At 40.1% G+C, this 19318-nt stretch overlaps 4 protein-coding genes across 4 annotated transcripts; 1 reads left to right on the plus strand and 3 right to left on the minus strand.

The window, feature by feature from the left end:
• LOC104749564 lies at nt 1413–3261 on the minus strand. The gene is made up of 3 exons (XM_010471217.2): nt 2958–3261; nt 2667–2769; nt 1413–2383 (listed from the first exon to the last, which is right to left on the minus strand). Exons 1-3 carry the CDS (start codon nt 3212–3214, stop codon nt 2054–2056), a joined length of 690 nt encoding a protein of 229 aa, XP_010469519.1. The 5' UTR covers nt 3215–3261; the 3' UTR covers nt 1413–2053.
• Nucleotides 8054–9514, minus strand: LOC104749565. The gene is made up of 3 exons (XM_010471218.2): nt 8988–9514; nt 8825–8870; nt 8054–8618 (listed from the first exon to the last, which is right to left on the minus strand). Exons 1-3 carry the CDS (start codon nt 9461–9463, stop codon nt 8406–8408), a joined length of 735 nt encoding a protein of 244 aa, XP_010469520.1. The 5' UTR covers nt 9464–9514; the 3' UTR covers nt 8054–8405.
• Nucleotides 9735–12843, minus strand: LOC104749566 (endoglucanase 11). The gene is made up of 4 exons (XM_010471219.2): nt 12442–12843; nt 11638–12051; nt 11285–11539; nt 9735–10515 (listed from the first exon to the last, which is right to left on the minus strand). Exons 1-4 carry the CDS (start codon nt 12688–12690, stop codon nt 9844–9846), a joined length of 1590 nt encoding a protein of 529 aa, XP_010469521.1. The 5' UTR covers nt 12691–12843; the 3' UTR covers nt 9735–9843.
• Nucleotides 16441–18710, plus strand: LOC104749567 (AUGMIN subunit 2-like). Its single transcript, XM_010471220.2, has 6 exons — nt 16441–16624; nt 16984–17109; nt 17243–17347; nt 17548–17616; nt 17763–17876; nt 18230–18710. Exons 1-6 carry the CDS (start codon nt 16502–16504, stop codon nt 18569–18571), a joined length of 879 nt encoding a protein of 292 aa, XP_010469522.1. The 5' UTR covers nt 16441–16501; the 3' UTR covers nt 18572–18710.

Raw genomic sequence — 19318 nt, forward strand, 5'->3', positions numbered from 1 at the left:
CTTCTTTTATTTAGTGGAAAAAATGAGCTTAGATATGCAGACCAATGGATGATTTACCTGCACTGTAGTTCCTGTTCAATTTTTGAAAAATAGGCGCTAATTATATATATTTTTTTAAAAAATTATTTTAGGTTTTAAAATAAACTATTTTTTTATGTAAATTTAGTATGGTCCTAGTGCAAATGAACACTGCTTGCACATGTATATCGATATGCCAAAGCAATGCAGATAAATGGGTCAATAGAAGTAAAGTCTTCAAAAAATGTGAAAAGTATCTCCATAAAATCAACTCGATGAAATTGGGAGCCATATTTCTTTTGTGCGTCGATAATGTAGCGGAATGATACATATGCCAAAGCTGCTGCGGTGAGATACGTTATCCATTCATTACAACTTTTAACATAAGCTGGCCATCGTTTCTTGTTTATGTAAATCTAAAGTAATGAGAATAACTCTTCATTCATGCAATCAAATATTTAATGAAAGCATTTATATGTTAAAATTTTGGATTTTTATTTTATGGATCCCTAATAAAAATAATAGATGAATAATTCTAAATAAAAGATAAGTCCAGGGAAAAATAAAAAATACTAATAATATAGTCTCATTGGTTTAAGGAGTTTATGGCAGGTGTAAGTATATTTAATTGAGCTAATGTATTGCCACTTTGGGCAGGCTGCTCAATCAACACAAAAAGTATCAAATTTGAACTGAGTAGTATTAATATTTGTGATGTCATTGTCCTTGTGGATTGACTACAAGAATGGTGTATATCGATGATCAGGAAAAAAAACATTATGGTTTTATCGAGAATTACAAAAATATATTTAGAAATTGAAAATGGGTGTAAAATAAAACCACATTTTTCTTTGTTTTGTTTTTTTTAATTTTGTTTAACCCATCTAAGTTTTAACCTACAGTAAAACCTCTATAAATTAATAATATTGAGACCATGGAATTTTATTAATTTATAAAGTTTTTAATTATCGATAAATTAATAATTATTAATTATTGATAAATGAATGTTATGAAAATATCTTTTTGTTTTCATAATTTTCAAAAAAAAATGAAAAATTAATGAGAAAGATTATAAATGAGATCCAACAATAAAATTTTATTTTATTAATATAGTATTTTCACAATTTTCGATGCAATTTGAGTAAATTTTTGATGCAATAAGAAATATTAGAATTGAGCTCCAACAATAATGCAAATTCAATAATAGATAAACAACACTAGAATCATATTTCACTAAATTTTCTTCGATATATGCATATATATATATATATTAATTTATATCATTATTAATTTATGATACTGATGGAACTATATATTTCCATACGATTTCAAAAAAAAAATTATCTTATTATTTTATCAAATTATGTCATTTTTTACACCGAAAGAATTTTTAATTTTTAATTTTTAATAAAATGGAAAATTAGTTAGAAAGATTAGAAATAAGATCCAAATTAATTTATGATACTGGAAAATTTTCTTAAATAAGAGTATTAATAATTTATACCGTATCTCTAAAAGTTGCAACCAAGCTCTCATCTTCAAGTTTCTGCTCTTCGACCTTATGTAAGTCTCGAAAACACACCTACCATAGGAACAGTATTCGTATGTGTGGAAGCCTCGGTTTCCACGTAAATATCCATCATGTCCCCCCAAAATCATCCGGTGATCCGGTTCTCCGACCATTAAGCTCGGATCATCCGTACCAATTATCATATCCTTGCGTACATCCAATGAACCTTTTGTGTTCTCTAAAAAAACTGATAGACGCGACGCAATTATGATCCCTAGCAAAGTTTAAAAGAAACAACGGCTGCTTCAAATCTCTCTATGTTTCATTAATTTCTCTATGTTTGACTAATCGAAGCTATAAGAAACAAATATATGCTCACAAAAAAAAAAGAAACAAATATGCTTTGCTTTGCTCTGCTCTATTTTTTTCTTTTCTATACAAGGCAAGAATCATTTCTAAAGTCCTATGATACATCTCTCTCTCCACTCTCTTTCATCAATCAATGGAAACTGTGCAAAACCAAAGCTACGGATTAAGGTAGATCTGGAGGAGAGTTGTGGACCGACCAGCAGAAATCTCGTGTACAGTTATATTGGAGTCCATATAATCTACTCCAGCCATTGATTGCAAAGAGTAGTTTCTGTCGCTGCCTGGTGTTAGCTCGTCAATGGCATCGCGGATGTCTCTGACGGTTTGGTTGGATCTAAAAGGAATATTTACGGACCTACCATCGGCCAAGATGATAGTTATTGTAATAGTAGTCCGCGCAGCTCGAGGCCCCAAAATTATTCTGTCTTGGAAGGCAACAGGATCAGGGAATGACTCAGTCCTTGAATCTTCCTCAACAGCCTTACCCTTCAAATTAAGACAAAACAAAATACTCAGAAGAGAAGATTGAGAAATGCTAGCAGTACTATATATCAATGTTGCGTTCCCTTTTTTTGTTTAACTATCATAAATCTTAAGAAAACAGGTAAATCCAAGCCAAAGGAAAACCATCAAGACATGATAGAATGTTAATTCCTTACGAACTACTAAGATCCACATTGCCTGCTTCTGTTTTGAGCTTAGCTTTTAGCAAACACAGCTCGAAGCAAGACCATAGTAAGAAAATGCAGAGGAAGAGAGGGTTACTTACATCCACTTGAGACGACGCCAGTCCAAGAATAGCTACTGCGGCGTTTTCTTCACCAGCCTTTTTGAGCAACCTTTCTGGCTCGGTCGGATCAACCTCCATCAAACTGTACAAGCAAGTGAATGGCGGAAAAAAGATTCAGAAATGGAAGTTTATAGATCCTTTACAGGACAGGAGAGAGGCACCTACTAAGCATACTTCATAAACCAACATCTACGGGACTATTCCATACTTCTTGGAGACAAAATCCCAAGTAAAGAAAAGTTAACAAAGAGAAAAAGAAAAGGAAATCACCTAGGCAGACCTCTGGTGCCTATCATTCTCATATCAACTGCCGTGGAAATGTCATCCTCTGAGAACCCATCAAGGTAACAGCCGACGGCTTGGTCTATATTCCAGTTGCAGAGTTGAAGGATAGAGATTGCTTTCTCTCTAGTCGCTCCACCAACCGCATCGCAGAATGAGGAGATGAGTTTATCATTCAACTGAGACGGTTTGATGGAACCCGGGTCATGACCGTACCGCGGTGAGAACCGGTACATTGGTACCATCGTCTAGCAGCTCGCGTAGGAGCATCAAAGTCGGTCCAGAACATCAACGCGGCATCAACCAGTCCCCAAGGATCATCTAGGAGGAGCAAGACAACGTCATCTAATGAGCAATACAAGGCCAAGCTCCAACCTTACACCAATGGCTCATGGCTAGCATCACCAATGAAGAGCCTTGGGTGCGACCAGCTTTGGGAAGCTTGATTTGTGTGTCTTCACCATCACGCTAGCGTGAAGACACCCCTAAGTCATTAGAAGGAGCTGTACTCTTTTTCCTACTTCGGGTTTGTCCCAATGGGTTTACCGAAGGGGTTTTAACGAGGCAGCGAGCTCTAGTGCATCTCCACTTCGTTCCCGCTTGGCTCATGACTTGGAAACTTTCATTAACAAGATTATGGGCCAAGGAAGTGAAGATCCTATCAGCCACGTCCCACCAATGACGTGGCAACCCTATCTCCTTCCTTCCTTTCCTTTATTTTCTTTGAACTCTCTTATGACCGTTGGATGGTCTTTGTTCCCTTTTTGCTTTTGCTTTTACTTTATGGCCAAGTGTATGGTTCAGATCATGGCCGCGCGTCTAGGGTTTTAGTGTCCCCCTTATGTAAGCTTGCCTATATAAAGGCCTAAACCCTCATTGTAAAGGAAAAAAAAGACTGGAATATAGAAATTATTGGCCCAAAGATTGGATCTTTGTTCATTCCTCTCTCCCGCTCAAGTCCGGGACTTGGCTCTAGAGAAACCCTAGAAGGTTCAAGAACCGGGTTCATGACCTTCTAGTCCGACCGTATCACGGGCCGAGCCATCTCCCGTGTGTCGTCGACTCAATCCACCGTCCATTCATCCCCATCTATCCGAGAGACAAACGAGTCGAGCATCTCCTCGCGAATCTCTCTCCGTCCGTTCTTGTCGTTCCTTGGTCCCGTTTCCTTCCGTACATCGCTCCATCCGCGGCGTCCATCCGTACGCAGCGTCTGTTCCCATCCGCGCTCCATCCGCTCACTCGTCCATCCGACGCGTCCGTACGTCCGTTTATCCGCCGCGTCCGACCATCCGTCCGTACGTCCGTACGCAGCATCCGTTTCCATCCGTTTCCTAACTAGAGCCGAACGAGTCGAGTATCTCCTTGTGACGCTCTAGTCCATCCGCGTTCCATCCGCTCACTCGTCCGTACGTCCATTTATCCGCCGCGTCCGACCATCCGTCCGTACGTCCGCTGTTCCGCGTCCATTCGCGTCCATTCTCGTCCCTAACCGAACCGCTTCTCCGGTCCGCTCCGCTGTATCCTCCGTCCGTACGTCCGTGAACCACGTCCGTAGTCCGGGGTCACATCAGTTTGGTATCAGAGCCGAAGGTTCCTCACAAGGTCGTATCTTTCCTTCCTTTACGTCCTTGTACGGTCAAGTTGAGTCTTGTTTAGAGTCTAGTCCGTTTGTATAGAGTTTGTTCTTGCTAGGTGTTTAGTGTTCTTGAGCTGTTCTTCGTTTGGGTAGTTTAGATCCATAAAGTTGTGTTCTTTTGCTTGGTCGTTGTTAGTGGTGGCCTAAAGGCCACGTGTAGCGAGTAGAGTCCCAGCGCGTGAGGTCCGTTTTTGTTTTAGTCTTAGGTTGTCTTGTAGTGCTTTTACTTTTGCTTTTTGCTTTACCTTTTTCTATCATTAGCTGTCCAAGGTCTGTCTATTTGTGTCGATCCCAACAAACAGAGAATCCACGCGTTCATCTTTGTGTAGGGTCTGCTCGAACGGCCACGCGTCACAGATCGTCCATACCGCGACCATCGCCCGTACCGCGACCGCCGTCCTTACCGCGACCGCCGTCCGTACCGCAACCGCCGTCCGTACTGCGACCGCCGTCCGTACCGCGACCGCTGTCCGTACCGCAACCGTCGTCCGTACCGCGTTTGCCGTCCATACCGCAGCCGCCGTCCGTACCGCAACCGTCGGCCGTACGGCGACAGCCGTCCGTACCGCGACCGCCATCCGTACCAGTTGTCCGTACCGACGTCCGACCACCATTGGCCGCCCGTACCGTTGATCGTACATAGTTCCAAGTCCGTGATCGTTAGCCAATGCTTGATTCGACATTGATCAAGTATGGAGCACGAAGATCGTTATTCCGATGATGAACCATGGTACCAAGAACACCATGGTAGTGAACCGGAACCAGAGGCTACCGAGGACGAACCATGGTACGACGAAATCCACGGTACTGAGTCCGAACAAGAGGCTACCCAGGACGCATCATGGTACAATGAATACTATGAAGAAGGGTTGGATCAAGAGGACCACGGGCATGGATCACCGGGCTACTATTGGCCGTCTATGTCACGAGCTACGCGCCTTAACGAGCCAAGGATGAATCTATACGATGATTCCGATAGTGATGACTTGGGTTCTTACTACAAACCGTCCACATATCGCCGAGAGCCCAAGGAGAAGTCCCCAAGGCGCGTCCAAAGAACTCCGACCTGGTCACCGCACGCATCGCCCAGCAAACCTAGTTCCCACCGTATCCAGAACCAAGGTTTTTCGAGCTGGCCACCACGCGCATCACCGGCCAACCCGTCAAATATCGGCCAAGATAAAGGCAAGGCGAGCATGGTGGGTTCTCGGACTAAGTCAATGGACCTAGCCGCAAAGAGAACGGAGTCTACTTCCGAACCGCTCAGTACAATAGACGCCTTGATCTCTCTCCAACGCGGACTTCAATACATCAACGACAGGCTCGACCGAGTAGAATCGCGGGCAACTCAGAAACGGTTCGAGAGAAGCTCGAGTGTTCACCAAGGCCGCAACCAAGGAATTCCTACCTGGTCCCCAAGTGCGTCCACGCGGGAACAGACATCACGGCGTCAAGACCATGAACCGTTTCCGACACCAGATCCGCGATCAAGGCACCACTCGGCCTATGTTGAGCAACCATGCAAGACGTATGTGCGCCCAGCCCAGTGCCGAGAACTGACAATACGGTACGAGGAACCAGCCCAAGGAGAAGTCCGTCCCCGGATCATACCAAGGATGGAAATGCCAAGGACGTGTACCAAGCCGTGCACCAAGCCACCTGAAGGACCTGCGCCAAGGACGCAACCAGATTGTGAACCGGGCAAAGAAGAGGACGACTATGGAGCAGGAGGAATCATAGAGCCTCCAGCCGAGCCTCCTGACCACCAAACTTGCGTACTTGGAGACACCAGCTGTTACGCGGACCAAGGTCAACCCGTAACCGACCTTGACGACGGAGCCAACACTCAACCGCCGTTTCCAGAGCCGACCATGGTACGTGATTCCACAATCGACACGCGTACCAAGCAATTAGGCGAGGCCAAAGAAGAGTATTCCCGCGCAATCGAAGTCATATCTGGAGTTCCCTTGTTAATGGGGAGTTTCAAGCTCAAGGAGCCACCGGAGATGGCCATTGATGGAATTTTGCACTCGGTATTGTTCACGAATACTTTAGGTAGTAAGCTCCAGCTGGGAGTCGCCTATACCGTGCCATCCTTCTCTACTCGTAGCGCCAAGGCCGTTTCCGCACAAGGTCCTATGGCGATGAATTTTTGCAAATACGGTGCGGACCAAACCTTTGTGTGGCATCCAGGAGAGTCCCCACAAGCAACCAAGGTTCATGATGGGATAGGAGCGACCAATGCTGCTGGCCTTACCGGGGAAGTCTTATCCTTTTCTCTTAAGGCCTTACTTTTTCCTTTTGATCCCGGTAAAATTAGGCCTTGGTTGAACTTTTGATGCTGCTGATTTGGTTTCCTTTTTGATCCAGGTTTTGGACAGAGTTTTGAGGTCAAAACCTTTTCAAGAGGGAGGGAATGATGGAACCCGGGTCATGACCGTACCGCGGTGAGAACTGGTACATTGGTACCATCGTCTAGCAGCTCGCGTAGGAGCATAAAAGTCGGTCCAGAACATCAACGCGGCATCAACCAGTCCCCAAGGATCATCTAGGAGGAGCAAGACAACGTCATCTAATGAGCAATACAAGGCCAAGCTCCAACCTTACACCAATGGCTCATGGCTAGCATCACCAATGAAGAGCCTTGGGTGCGACCAGCTTTGGGAAGCTTGATTTGTGTGTCTTCACCATCACGCTAGCGTGAAGACACCCCTAAGTCATTAGAAGGAGCTGTACTCTTTTTCCTACTTCGGGTTTGTCCCAATGGGTTTACCGAAGGGGTTTTAACGAGGCAGCGAGCTCTAGTGCATCTCCACTTCGTTCCCGCTTGGCTCATGACTTGGAAACTTTCATTAACAAGATTATGGGCCAAGGAAGTGAAGATCCTATCAGCCACGTCCCACCAATGACGTGGCAACCCTATCTCCTTCCTTCCTTTCCTTTATTTTCTTTGAACTCTCTTATGACCGTTGGATGGTCTTTGTTCCCTTTTTGCTTTTGCTTTTACTTTATGGCCAAGTGTATGGTTCAGATCATGGCCGCGCGTCTAGGGTTTTAGTGTCCCCCTTATGTAAGCTTGCCTATATAAAGGCCTAAACCCTCATTGTAAAAACAAGGAAAGACTGGAATATAGAAATTATTGGCCCAAAGATTGGATCTTTGTTCATTCCTCTCTCCCGCTCAAGTCCGGGACTTGGCTCTAGAGAAACCCTAGAAGGTTCAAGAACCGGGTTCATGACCTTCTAGTCCGACCGTATCACGGGCCGAGCCATCTCCCGTGTGTCGTCGACTCAATCCACCGTCCATTCATCCCCATCTATCCGAGAGACAAACGAGTCGAGCATCTCCTCGCGAATCTCTCTCCGTCCGTTCTTGTCGTTCCTTGGTCCCGTTTCCTTCCGTACATCGCTCCATCCGCGGCGTCCATCCGTACGCAGCGTCTGTTCCCATCCGCGCTCCATCCGCTCACTCGTCCATCCGACGCGTCCGTACGTCCGTTTATCCGCCGCGTCCGACCATCCGTCCGTACGTCCGTACGCAGCATCCGTTTCCATCCGTTTCCTAACTAGAGCCGAACGAGTCGAGTATCTCCTTGTGACGCTCTAGTCCATCCGCGTTCCATCCGCTCACTCGTCCGTACGTCCATTTATCCGCCGCGTCCGACCATCCGTCCGTACGTCCGCTGTTCCGCGTCCATTCGCGTCCATTCTCGTCCCTAACCGAACCGCTTCTCCGGTCCGCTCCGCTGTATCCTCCGTCCGTACGTCCGTGAACCACGTCCGTAGTCCGGGGTCACATCACGGTTGCTCTGGCAAATTCGACGGAGCCTCAGCAGATTCCTCGCTCACTGAAACCTCCGGCAAGGTTTTGCTGCGGCAAGCCTCCACAGCCGTACCAAAATCCCACTTGAATCCCTCAAAATAAAAGAGTGCCTCTTCTCGAGACACTTTGGGTTCATTGCAGGCTCGATCAATCCAAGTCTCCACCGGTGGCCAACCACTACTTCTTTCCTGCATATGCATCAACATTGAGTTACAAAGAAGGCCAAGCCACAGACAGATCATCAAGAGATAATAGGTTGCTATCTCCATATGTAAAACTAAGATTCCCATTCTTCATTGCCAGGTCTAATGTGTAAAACTAAGCTTAGCTTTTAGCAAACACATCTCAAGATCTTAGCCATATAGTGCAGAGAAAGAGAAGAAGATTATACTACCTTTGCTTCAGGGACATGTCCTCCTGTCGAGTCAATCTCCATCGAACTGTAAAAAGTATAACGAACCAAGAAATCACATTCAAAGGAATACACTAAACCCTAAAATTCAAGAAATTTCACCACAAGGGAATTCGAATCAGAAAAAAAAAACACAAATCCATACTCAGAAGAAGAGCTCCCGATTCTGAGTTGTTTAAACTGCGGTGTTGAAATATATCTTCGACGTTTCCCCTGAGGAGGCGTTGGACGGCGCTCGTCGTAGAAATAGCCGACGGCTAGATCTATATTCCAATTGCTGCGCGATAGGTAAGCGTATGCGTCTTCTACACCCGCTCCAGCAGCCGCTTCGCAAAATCGTCTGATTAGTTGATTTCTCGACTGTTCATCGGGAAGATTCAAACTCCGAAGTGAATCGATCATTATCGGCGGTGTAGACGACGCCTTCGACGCGGATTTCTCGTTCACCGGCAAAGATTGAACCGTGAGTAACGGGACCGGCAAGGTTTGGCTACGGCAAGCCTCCATCGCCGAATCCAAATTCCACTGGAATCCGTCGAGGTAACAGATTGCTTCTTCAGTACACACTCCAAGTTCATCGCAGATTCGTTTCACCGGATCAACCATCATCGTCGTCGTCATCCCTAATTTGGGCGGGACTTCTACTCTCTTTCTCCCTCTGAGTTTAGCCAAGAAGACGAAAGATATATTTCTTGTACCAAAACAACGTCGTTTCCATGCCCAGTCTAAACGACATCGTATATAAGCAAATATACCACGAAACGTCAAGGGTAAAAAAACCTGAATTTATATTAATATTTAATTTTTTAAATTTTTAATTTTTTTTTGACAAAGCTTTAATATTTAATATTTATACACACTTTTTTATATAAAAACAAAAAAAAAAAAACTGTTGAGAATAAAAACTCCAAGAATATATAAATGGAAAAATGGCTGCAAAATAAAACCACATTTTCTATTTCTTTTTTTGTATGGATTTTTTTAAAGAAAAAACCAAAATACTATCTCTTATAAGTTGCAACCAAGCTCACATCTTCTTCTTCGAGTTTCTGCTCCTCCTCAAGCTCTATAAGTCTCGCGAACACACCTACCAAAGGAGCAGTATTGTACGTACAAGCTTCGGTTTGCACGTAGTTATCTCTCCGGTCATCAAAATCATCTCGATGATCAGGTCCCCCAACCAAAGCCCCGACTAAAACACTCGGATTAGGCTCGGACCGTCCATACCAATTATCATATCCTTGCGTACATCCAATAAACCCTTTGTGTTCTTTGAAAGAAGCGATAGACGCGCCTCGATGATGAACCTTAGTAGGGTATTTTGGACCGTACCCGACTAGATAACTTGTTTCCATTGGGTTTGATCCTAAAATGTAATCGATTTGAGATTTCGCGAACCCGAGCATCCCTTCAGGGGTTACGGTTCCTTGGTGACACTTGAGATCGGTGTTTGATTTTCGGAGATGGTCGGAATATATGGTTAGGAGGAAAGATGCGGTGGATACGTATTGCATATTGTTCCATTGTCGGACGTAGAGTAAACCGGCTGGAGTTCGCTGGACGTTTGTGCCGTTGATGTTCTTGTTGAGGATTGAGCATAGGTAATGATCCGCCTTTGATTTGTATTGTTGTAAGACTTTAGAATGTTGTTTGTGCTTTTCTTCTTTTAGCAACTGAAAAATGAGACAACAAATCAAACGATAAATAATTTTCTAAGGAAAACAAGGTAATTAATGTTACATTTGGAAAAGTAGTTTTGCTAATAAAAATATTAACACCTACTCCGTATTTTGGCTTTTAAAGCCAAATTGACAAGTGTGTCTCACTACACATGTCAACTTCAACGTTTTGCAATTTTACTGACTTTGTTACTAACGTCAGTTTTTATATTTGTTGTTGTTTACTTTATCGTTACTTGTTCGCAAGCAAATTAAAAAAAAATGCAAACCAAATACTCCACTTAGCAGTGATTTTATGGAATCTTCAGCCAGCTAACTTAATTTTTCAAAATTAGGTTTACACGATTGAGGCCCTATTAAAGCAGCAAATACTATTCCCTCTCCTTTTGTTTTGGTGAATTAGCAAGTAAGTTTAGAATCACGTGCCGTAAAACAGAACCATTTAAAGAGACGTACCCGCTTAGAGGAACAGAACTTTCTTATTGAAAAAAATGCTACTAATATTTAGTTTTAAAGTAAATCATTTATTTGTTGCATACAAAGAAAGATAAAATTTGAATAGTTGTTGTATGTAATGTAACGTGGGGGTGGGAAATACCTTACTTCACATAATGTTAGAAATTAGAATGTTAAAGCTTTGACACTTCACATACGACTCTATATAATAAGTCTTAAGTTGGACTAATAAGAGGCTAGTGCTATGCATGTTTTACTTAACAACCAAACAAAGTTATACTAATATAGTATTTAAAAAGTTACTAACCATGGAAGCGAGGAGTTGAACACCGGCGAACTTAACGTCCCAGCTAAACTCGGACATGGCCCAAGACAGGCCACCGAGTTGGTGAGCCATGTCAACCACATAAGTCATATAGTGCTCGTTGTCGGTGGCTCGATAAAGCCACGTGGCTCCCCATAAAAGCTCGTCCATGTACCCACTCACCGAGGCATAATAACTTTTCACAACTTTTAGACTCTCATCATATTTTCCTCTGTACTTGTCTCCAAACTCAAACAACTACACCAAATTAAACCATAACCATGACAACTAAAAATTAAATAAAATGTCGGTTCCAACTGTAACACTACTAAAATTAAAATGTGTATTGTACTTACTTGTTGGGCATGGTGCAAGAGAAGGTGAGAGTAATGTGGATTTGTTGAACGGAACACGATCGAAGCTGCTGCCAAAGCCGCGGCGGTTTCCCCGGCGATATCTGATCCCGGATTGTTCTCGTCGATCTTAAAAGCTCGCCTTGAAGTCGTCATGTCCTCCGGTCTTTGCCAGCAGTAGTGGTCAGTGTCTCCGTCGCCTACTTCGGCCCATAAGACATTTGGGCTTGTGTGTGCCTTGATGAAGTAATCTGTTCCCCACTTGATCGCTTCGAGCGCGTGAGATAACTCGCCGGTGGAAGCCAGTGAGTCACCGTACTCTATCACACTCCAAGACAACATGGTCACCGTAAAAGCCATCGGAAGTCCAAATTTAACATGGTCTCCGGCATCGTGATATCCTCCCACTAAATCCACCTTTATAACCAAAAAATAATTTAATTTAAGGCACATCAATATAATTGATTAGATCATTTCAACTAGAGAATAATTTCTCAAAATGGAAAACAACAATTAATTTTAGTATTAAAATTTTAATTGATTAGATCATTTCAACTAGAGAATAATTTCTCAAAATGGAAAACAACAATTAATTTTAGTATTAATTATAAAATAAGTATCAATGTTAATTAGCTTTTAATGTATTAATTATTTAAAATTTTCGTTTATTAAGAGTTTTTCTCAACTATTTCTTTCAAAGCTCAAACTAATAATGGTAGTAAAGTGAAATTAGTAGGAATTTTGCAAAAGAAAACTAAGCGATAAAAAAAATTGTTTGAGTTTGTAATATAGAGAAAACAAACAAACCCCTTGCTCAAGACCGTCGGTGAGACCAGAGTGATCACGCCACGTGACGCGCTGGTTGTACGGAAGCCGACCTGATCTCTGAGCTTCAAAGTAGAGTAAGCTTTTAGACAATGCATCGCCATAGTCGAAACCTCCGACGTCTGTCTCCGACGAAACACTATCCAGCGCGGCGGAGAAGATGATAATGATCAGAAGAAGGAGGAGGAGAGAATGACGACATTGCTTGTGTCGGTGATATCTGACAGTCATTTTTTTTATAGAAGATCTCTCTCTAGTCTCTGTTGGAGAATGAAGAGAGATATAGAGAGAGAGAGAAAGCGATGGACTCTTCTCTCACTAAGTCTCTCTCTTTCTCTGCTCTCGCAGGAGAGGTGTTTATTTGAAAGCTCTGTGGAGTAGTGGAAGAGAGAGAGAGAGAGAGAAAGAGATGACGTGACTTTTTCTACTTTCTTGTTTGTAACTTTTGTTTTTTTAATCTGAAATATTTCACATGAGAAAATTAATATTTGTAGTAGACTTTTGCTTTTTCCACATAGTGGTGTAATGTAATGGCCGTAATTTATGCAGCTAGTTATTGCTTTTGTTGTGCTAATGTAGACGAATTAAAATTTAAAAATTCTTATAAAGTAAATTTAGATATAATGCACTCGTTAGAATTTTAGATTTGTATTGCGAAGGTGTTTTTATGAGACCCTAATGTTTTTTTTAAAAAAAGTTTCAAAAGGTGGTAATAATTTCAACTTATTTAGCGATATTGTGGAATTTTTATAAAGGTATAAGAAGGAGAGTCATTATTGTCGACAGTGTTAACAGTTTAAAGAGGAGGATTTGACGAACTTAGCTTCTCTGACTAACGTATATAATCAGAGAGTTTATTACTAGTATATATTATTACAAATTTTCATGAAACGGTTTCAATCAATTAATGAATATTAATAGACGACTAATTAATTGGGATGAGAAGACAAAAGATTGTTCGAAAACGTACAGTGTAACTTGCTAGGCAGAGAATCGTTACACTGTTAGGTAAGGCTCATGTGGAAGTGTGTTTGGCAGAGAGACATGAGATATTCGTGAGTAGTAACCTAATTTCTCAATAACTTTTGTTTTTTGGCTGCATAGTGACAAATTATACATTTATATAACACTAAAATAAATTGATTAGTTCTTTCGCAAAATAATCATAAATTATCGAGACCAAATTTTTATATGAAGCATGAATGATTTTGATTCAATTCGTCTAGCTCTATTGATCATATCTAAACCGAAACTCCAAATGTCTCAAAATTTTATGATGAACTTAAATCGGGTTTAAAGATCGAGCTGGATCTCCTTAATATAGGTTTGCTGCCAACCACAAATAAAAACTGAGGGGTATGACAATGGCCACTAAGAGACACCTGCACGTGTGCTTGTAGTTCCTACAACCATAAATTTCGAAGTAATTCAGGTTTTCCGGAGTTCCATGATCGCCGGTTTAAGCGGTTTATCTTTTTTTTTTTTTAATGTCCGAGCACCGACATTTTGATTTTTGAGGTGTGGCCCTCGCCCATTTTGTTTTTTTTAACTCTCGACCGACAACTTGGTCAATATAGTTTGACTTAAGTAACCAAAAAAGTAAGCATGGAGACGTAAAAATTGATATGTTGTTAACGGGGAACATGTGTTCATTTCTTTATCATTTACTACATATATACGACGGCTCTTGTTGACAAACTAAACTAAAATACTGTATCTTTTATATTTGATATTAAAATTACGTATTTTTCATTACAAATCAATTCTTCCTTTAAAATGTGTGTGTCTGTTTTTTGTTTTGTAATCACAGTTTAGTTTCGAGTGTTTTTGTGTAAAACTAATTTGAATGAATTATTTGGGGTACACAGACAACTGAATAAAATATTGTTAACCATCTGGTTCTGGACCTTCTGGTGTGTGGTGTGGTTCGTGCAACCCAACCCGCTCAAATTAACTCCAAATCTACGGAATTAATAATGTTGTCTTCTTTGATGGGTCCTCTAATCATTCCCAAATAACTCAAATTTCCTCAAATGATTGGATGCCACGTGTGTTTTCTTCACGCCAGCACATCACCGACGAACTCACTAAAACTATTCTTACCCTACTACTAACTACGAGACTATAAAGTTACTATAAACATATCAATTAACTTTGTATTGATTAAGTAATGGGTGCAGTACTGATTTTATTTTTAACCTATGTAAAACTGAATATTGTAAAATATCCCTTATGGGAAGGATTGAGTTTTGTTTCTGTTGTTTATGAGTTCAAATCTTCATTAGGAAATGATGGTTTAGGTTTTCGAGTGTACATATAACACCAAATTTCAAATGTGATACCATCATTATCAAAAGACAGAAAAAAAAAAAAATCTATGAACAACATATATATACCATGATCTTTCTAATTCATACTTTAGAATCTCAAAGGATATTCGTATGCATCAGTGTTCTCTAAAGTCGTATTTGTTTCACCTCCAAAATTCAGGCAAATATATGTTCATAGATAAGTCGTTACCATTGGTAATTAATTGGTAAAGCTTCTTTAGACTTTAGATGACCAAGTAATCAAACTCTTCTCTATATACAGTTCTTTTTTTTCCTTTTGTTTATTCCCCTGAATATTTCAGAGTAACCATGATAACATGACAACTCAAGGTCAATTGATGAAAATTCTATGGTGTTCTCTCTCTCTTTTAAATCCATGCAGAATCATTGGTGATCAATAATAATGCAACATATTAAATGCAATATATTAAATTAATAAATGTAACAATCAAATCCCAGTGACGTTGTAGTTAATAACTAAAATAAGGACTTTGTATAAAGAACTCACTATAGAGATGAGAGTCTTTGTATAAATTAGTGAAAAACTTTACTGTATAGAAATATGTATTATTATCTTTCTATACGTTCCATATTTTAATAATCTCCCACCGACGGTACGTCCCACATTTTTTTTTTAGGACTTCACATATCAAAAACGTGCCGTAAGCATTAAGCTTTAATGTTCGAGTTGTTGTAAACCGAGTACGTTCCTCCTACCTTCTCATAATTTACTATTATGGCATTGGCGTTGAAATTGCTTTCATTCATGAATCACGGACCATCTCTTAATTGGTACCTATATATCTAAATATACGATACGAGATTTTTGCACAAAAAACAAAAAAAACGATACGAGATAAATGTTGCGAAACCCACTCTATACGACCTATTTGATCCACGGCCGCAACAGGATTTCGAAAACAAATGTTATGAATTAAACCTTTAATTGCTTCGAAATCCTTGTTTGCATAATATCAATTAGCAATTTATCAGTCGAAAGAAAGAGCTAAGCCATTTAACTCTAATTGAGTCATAAAAAGTGTGTTTGTTTATTTTGATTTAAAGGGTATATAACTCCAAGGCAAGGAGATTGCATGTGCATATATGGCTTCTTAACTGTTAAGTTTCCTTCAATCTGTTTTGTCGCTTTGTGCAATCTTTTTGATTACTTTGTAATTTGGTATCGTTTCCTCAAATCAAAACTTCTCTCCTGCTTGTACATATATTCAAATTGAGACAAATAAATTAAACGTTAATGGTTTCCAACTTGATTATTGGTAACGAGTAATGTATATACTATATATATATATATTAGTCTTATATATATATGTATCTCTTACACTTTAAGACTCTTATACATTACTACTTCTCTCCAACAAAAACAAATGTTACACTGGATTCGTTTCTTCTATCAACAACATTGTATTATTTAAGTTTCAAATTCAAAAGATACACATCTACTACGTATACCACTAATAATTTCAAATCAGTTTGATGGTTATCGCTTCTCCGCCGTATAACATGTTGGGCTATCTTCAACAAATATCTGGGCTAGGCCCATTTTCTTTTTGATTCGCTGTGTTCTTACCCATTTACTTTTGTTAAGTGACTTTAGTCAACAAATAATAAGTTTGTTTTGAATAATTTTGAATTTGGTTATTATTTTTTCGCAATAGTGTGGTGGATCCGTCACCGGAAAGCTTTGTGGAGAGATGTCGATGGGAAGCGACACAACGTGGGTTGGGAAGAAACCGATCAGGCGCATCGGCGGATTGTCTGATGCTCTCTCCATCGCCTCCGATCTCGGTTTCGCCGTCGCTCCTCCTCCTTCTCAGGTAACTTTAACCATTCGCTTCTCTTTCTCCACTTGAATCTCACCTGAATCGGGAAATTTTCTCTGGTTACTTTCATCAGCAGAGTAATAGTATCTATCACTCCGGTTATTGTTGCTATTAGATTTGACTTGTAGAAGAAACGGTATGAGATCTAGAATTTGATCTCTGGGCATTACTATGTTGAATCTGATTTTGTCCTGAATTAGAGAAAAGATTAATGGAATTTATCTCTTCGATTGGCTACATTTTGTGAGAATTCGTATTCGTATTCGTATCAATCAGCTGCTTTGATTTACAATGTGGTCAGCTGTAATGGATACTGAATCGAGATTTATGAGCTCTATCATTTTCTAATGTAGGAAGAATTACAAAGCTTGGCGTTGTCTAATGGCGAAAGAGGTGATGATTTAATTAGGGTTTTAAGAGAGTTATCTTCTGTTCAAAGGAAAATTGCAGACTTGCAGGTCGAGCTTCAAGGGAGGAAGGTATATATATATATGTATATTTCAGGGTTTTGTTTCTCTTTCAAAGTGGAAAAACAAATATGGTTCATAAAATTTGCATTGCATGGTTGGTTTTATTGTTGAAGGCTTTGTATATAACTTCTTTGTTTTGCAGGATGATAAAAATGTGGCACATTTGACTCATGTGAGTGAAATGCAAAAGAAAATCGAGACTCTGTCAAGGATTACTCAAATATTGAAAGATGTTATCCAAAACAAGGTAGAGAAAGAGAATTTAGGCGATATCCCTTTTATCCGATACCTTACTTTATTGTTCTGAAAATTGATAGACTGGAGTTCTTGGTGAAAAAGTGTTGGAAACACTAGCTCCTTAGGACATCATAAGGCCGTCTTATCTTTTCTGCGATTCGTGAACCTCTAGTTGAAGTCTCTTACATCATTTGTTTGTTTTCATAACAGGATCGCATCATTGCTCGTCTCCAACAACCTTATTCGCTAGATTGCATTCCAGTTGAAGCAGAATATCAGGTGAGTCATGCCATCTGATACTATTTGCTACTTTGAAGACCTACTATAACGTGCTCTAGTTATTAGAAAGTTGATTCGTATCTGAAGTTGCATAGATGGAAAACAAAGGTGCTTTGTCTAATGGCTATGTTCTTTTTTGTTTCCAGAAACAATTTTCAGAGTTACTAATGAAAGCCGCCAGTGATTATGGTGCCTTAACAGCATCAGTGTCTGATTTTCAATGGAGCCAGAACTTTAAAGAACCTCCTTCTGTCTGGGGGGTATGGTTTTACTCTCTTTTACATGTTTTACTAGTTACATCTTTCAGTCATAACATAACACACATTACATATATTGGTTTACTCATCTCAGTTGGAATTTAATATGTTGTTCATAGTGTAAATTGTATACCATTGCAGAAGAATTCTCTCTGCAACTTAGAAAAATAGATCAATTGTGTCACCACTCTTCAGGGCCTCGAATTAGATTTATCTGTTTCTAATCTCTTTGCAATAAGAGAGAAAGAGATTGCCACTTTATGGTAGGAATGTGTTGCATAACAGTTGTTTTTTTTTTTGGTTTTACATGCTATAATCTCAATCTCTCTACTTTTTTTTCTTCCCCAAATTCATAGGAAATGCTGCGTCCAATACCTGTGGCACTAGCGTCATGCACGAGATTCTTTGAGGCCATGTCTGCAATGAGAGAATCATTTGCGACTCTTCAAGACCTTCGAGTAGGTAACTCTGCAGTTTCTTTACCAACATCACCAGGAGCTAATGAAATGACGCATAGGGACTCAGATTGTGTGACTCCGCCTCATGGGAGAATAGAGTCAAGCTTCGACGACTTAGCTTTTCAGACCACAAGGACACAAAACAATGATCCATCTGAAGCAGAGGAAGACGAGGATAGTAATAACAATTCAAACCGGAGACTATCTTGGCCTCCTTCTGTAAAAAAGAGTAGCGTTTAAAACAGTTGCATTTGTCCAGTCTTTTGCTTAAGGTTTTTAATATCGATTTGTGTTTTGTTTTTATCAGAATTAGTGTCCTTATGAATTTGAATCTATTTGAAAATCTTTGAGTGAAACATAGCAGTGTATATCTGGTTAACCTTGGGTTTCCAAGTATATATATTGTTAGTTTGTTACTAAGCAAGTGTTTTGGGTTTCAACATTCATGAAATGAGAGGGGTGTGTGAATTATGAAGTGTGACATGGGCTATTAGTGGCTATCATAAAATTAAATATTACATAGACGTCGGGATTGGTTTAGTCGAGAATGCTAAATCTACTTTAAGATGGGGGTCTATAAATTAAATTATAGTCATAACTCATAAGTAACTCGTATGGTCTAAACTCTAAATAATAATGTAGAGTGTGTAGACCATGAATTTAAGACAACTTTAATTGAGAACCGCACCTAAGCATATTTTTAGCAACCTAGTCACATAGCCCGGTCTGGTCTTTAAAAGTAGTTCGTGAATTTAGCAAAACCAATCACAGTATCAGAGGCAAGTATCACAAGAAATTATTCAGCCTATGAACAAATAAGTTAATATACACACATGACACATGCAAGGGTATTATAACAATTCGAAATGATTTTATCGAAAATTATTACTATAGATATCAAATAAGTTAGTTGAGGAGGAACACACATTTCTTTGTTGTTATATGATATCGTATAATGCATGTAACGTGGATTTGCAATAATGCGTC

This window comes from Camelina sativa, chromosome 16 (genome assembly GCF_000633955.1).
Source record: "Camelina sativa cultivar DH55 chromosome 16, Cs, whole genome shotgun sequence".
Taxonomy (NCBI): Eukaryota; Viridiplantae; Streptophyta; class Magnoliopsida; order Brassicales; family Brassicaceae; genus Camelina; species Camelina sativa.

Excerpts from the sequence above, each read along its gene's own strand:
- LOC104749564 (XM_010471217.2), bottom strand. The coding sequence starts at position 3,214 with ATGGTACCAATGTACCGGTTCTCACCGCGGTACGGTCATGACCCGGGT. Across the intron at positions 2,770-2,957 it reads GGCACCAGAGGTCTGCCTAG|TTTGATGGAGGTTGATCCGA; the intron begins GTGATTTCCTTT and ends TTGCTTGTACAG. Across the intron at positions 2,384-2,666 it reads TGGCGTCGTCTCAAGTGGAT|GGTAAGGCTGTTGAGGAAGA; the intron begins GTAAGTAACCCT and ends CTTAATTTGAAG.
- LOC104749565 (XM_010471218.2), bottom strand. The coding sequence starts at position 9,463 with ATGACGACGACGATGATGGTTGATCCGGTGAAACGAATCTGCGATGAA. Across the intron at positions 8,871-8,987 it reads ATCGGGAGCTCTTCTTCTGA|TTCGATGGAGATTGACTCGA; the intron begins GTATGGATTTGT and ends TACTTTTTACAG. Across the intron at positions 8,619-8,824 it reads GACATGTCCCTGAAGCAAAG|GAAAGAAGTAGTGGTTGGCC; the intron begins GTAGTATAATCT and ends ATGCATATGCAG.
- LOC104749566 (XM_010471219.2), bottom strand. The coding sequence starts at position 12,690 with ATGACTGTCAGATATCACCGACACAAGCAATGTCGTCATTCTCTCCTC. Across the intron at positions 12,052-12,441 it reads CCGACGGTCTTGAGCAAGGG|GTGGATTTAGTGGGAGGATA; the intron begins GTTTGTTTGTTT and ends TTGGTTATAAAG. Across the intron at positions 10,516-11,284 it reads TTCAACTCCTCGCTTCCATG|TTGCTAAAAGAAGAAAAGCA; the intron begins GTTAGTAACTTT and ends CTCATTTTTCAG.
- LOC104749567 (XM_010471220.2), top strand. The coding sequence starts at position 16,502 with ATGTCGATGGGAAGCGACACAACGTGGGTTGGGAAGAAACCGATCAGG. Across the intron at positions 17,348-17,547 it reads AAGATGTTATCCAAAACAAG|GATCGCATCATTGCTCGTCT; the intron begins GTAGAGAAAGAG and ends TTTTCATAACAG. Across the intron at positions 17,617-17,762 it reads CAGTTGAAGCAGAATATCAG|AAACAATTTTCAGAGTTACT; the intron begins GTGAGTCATGCC and ends TTTTGTTTCCAG.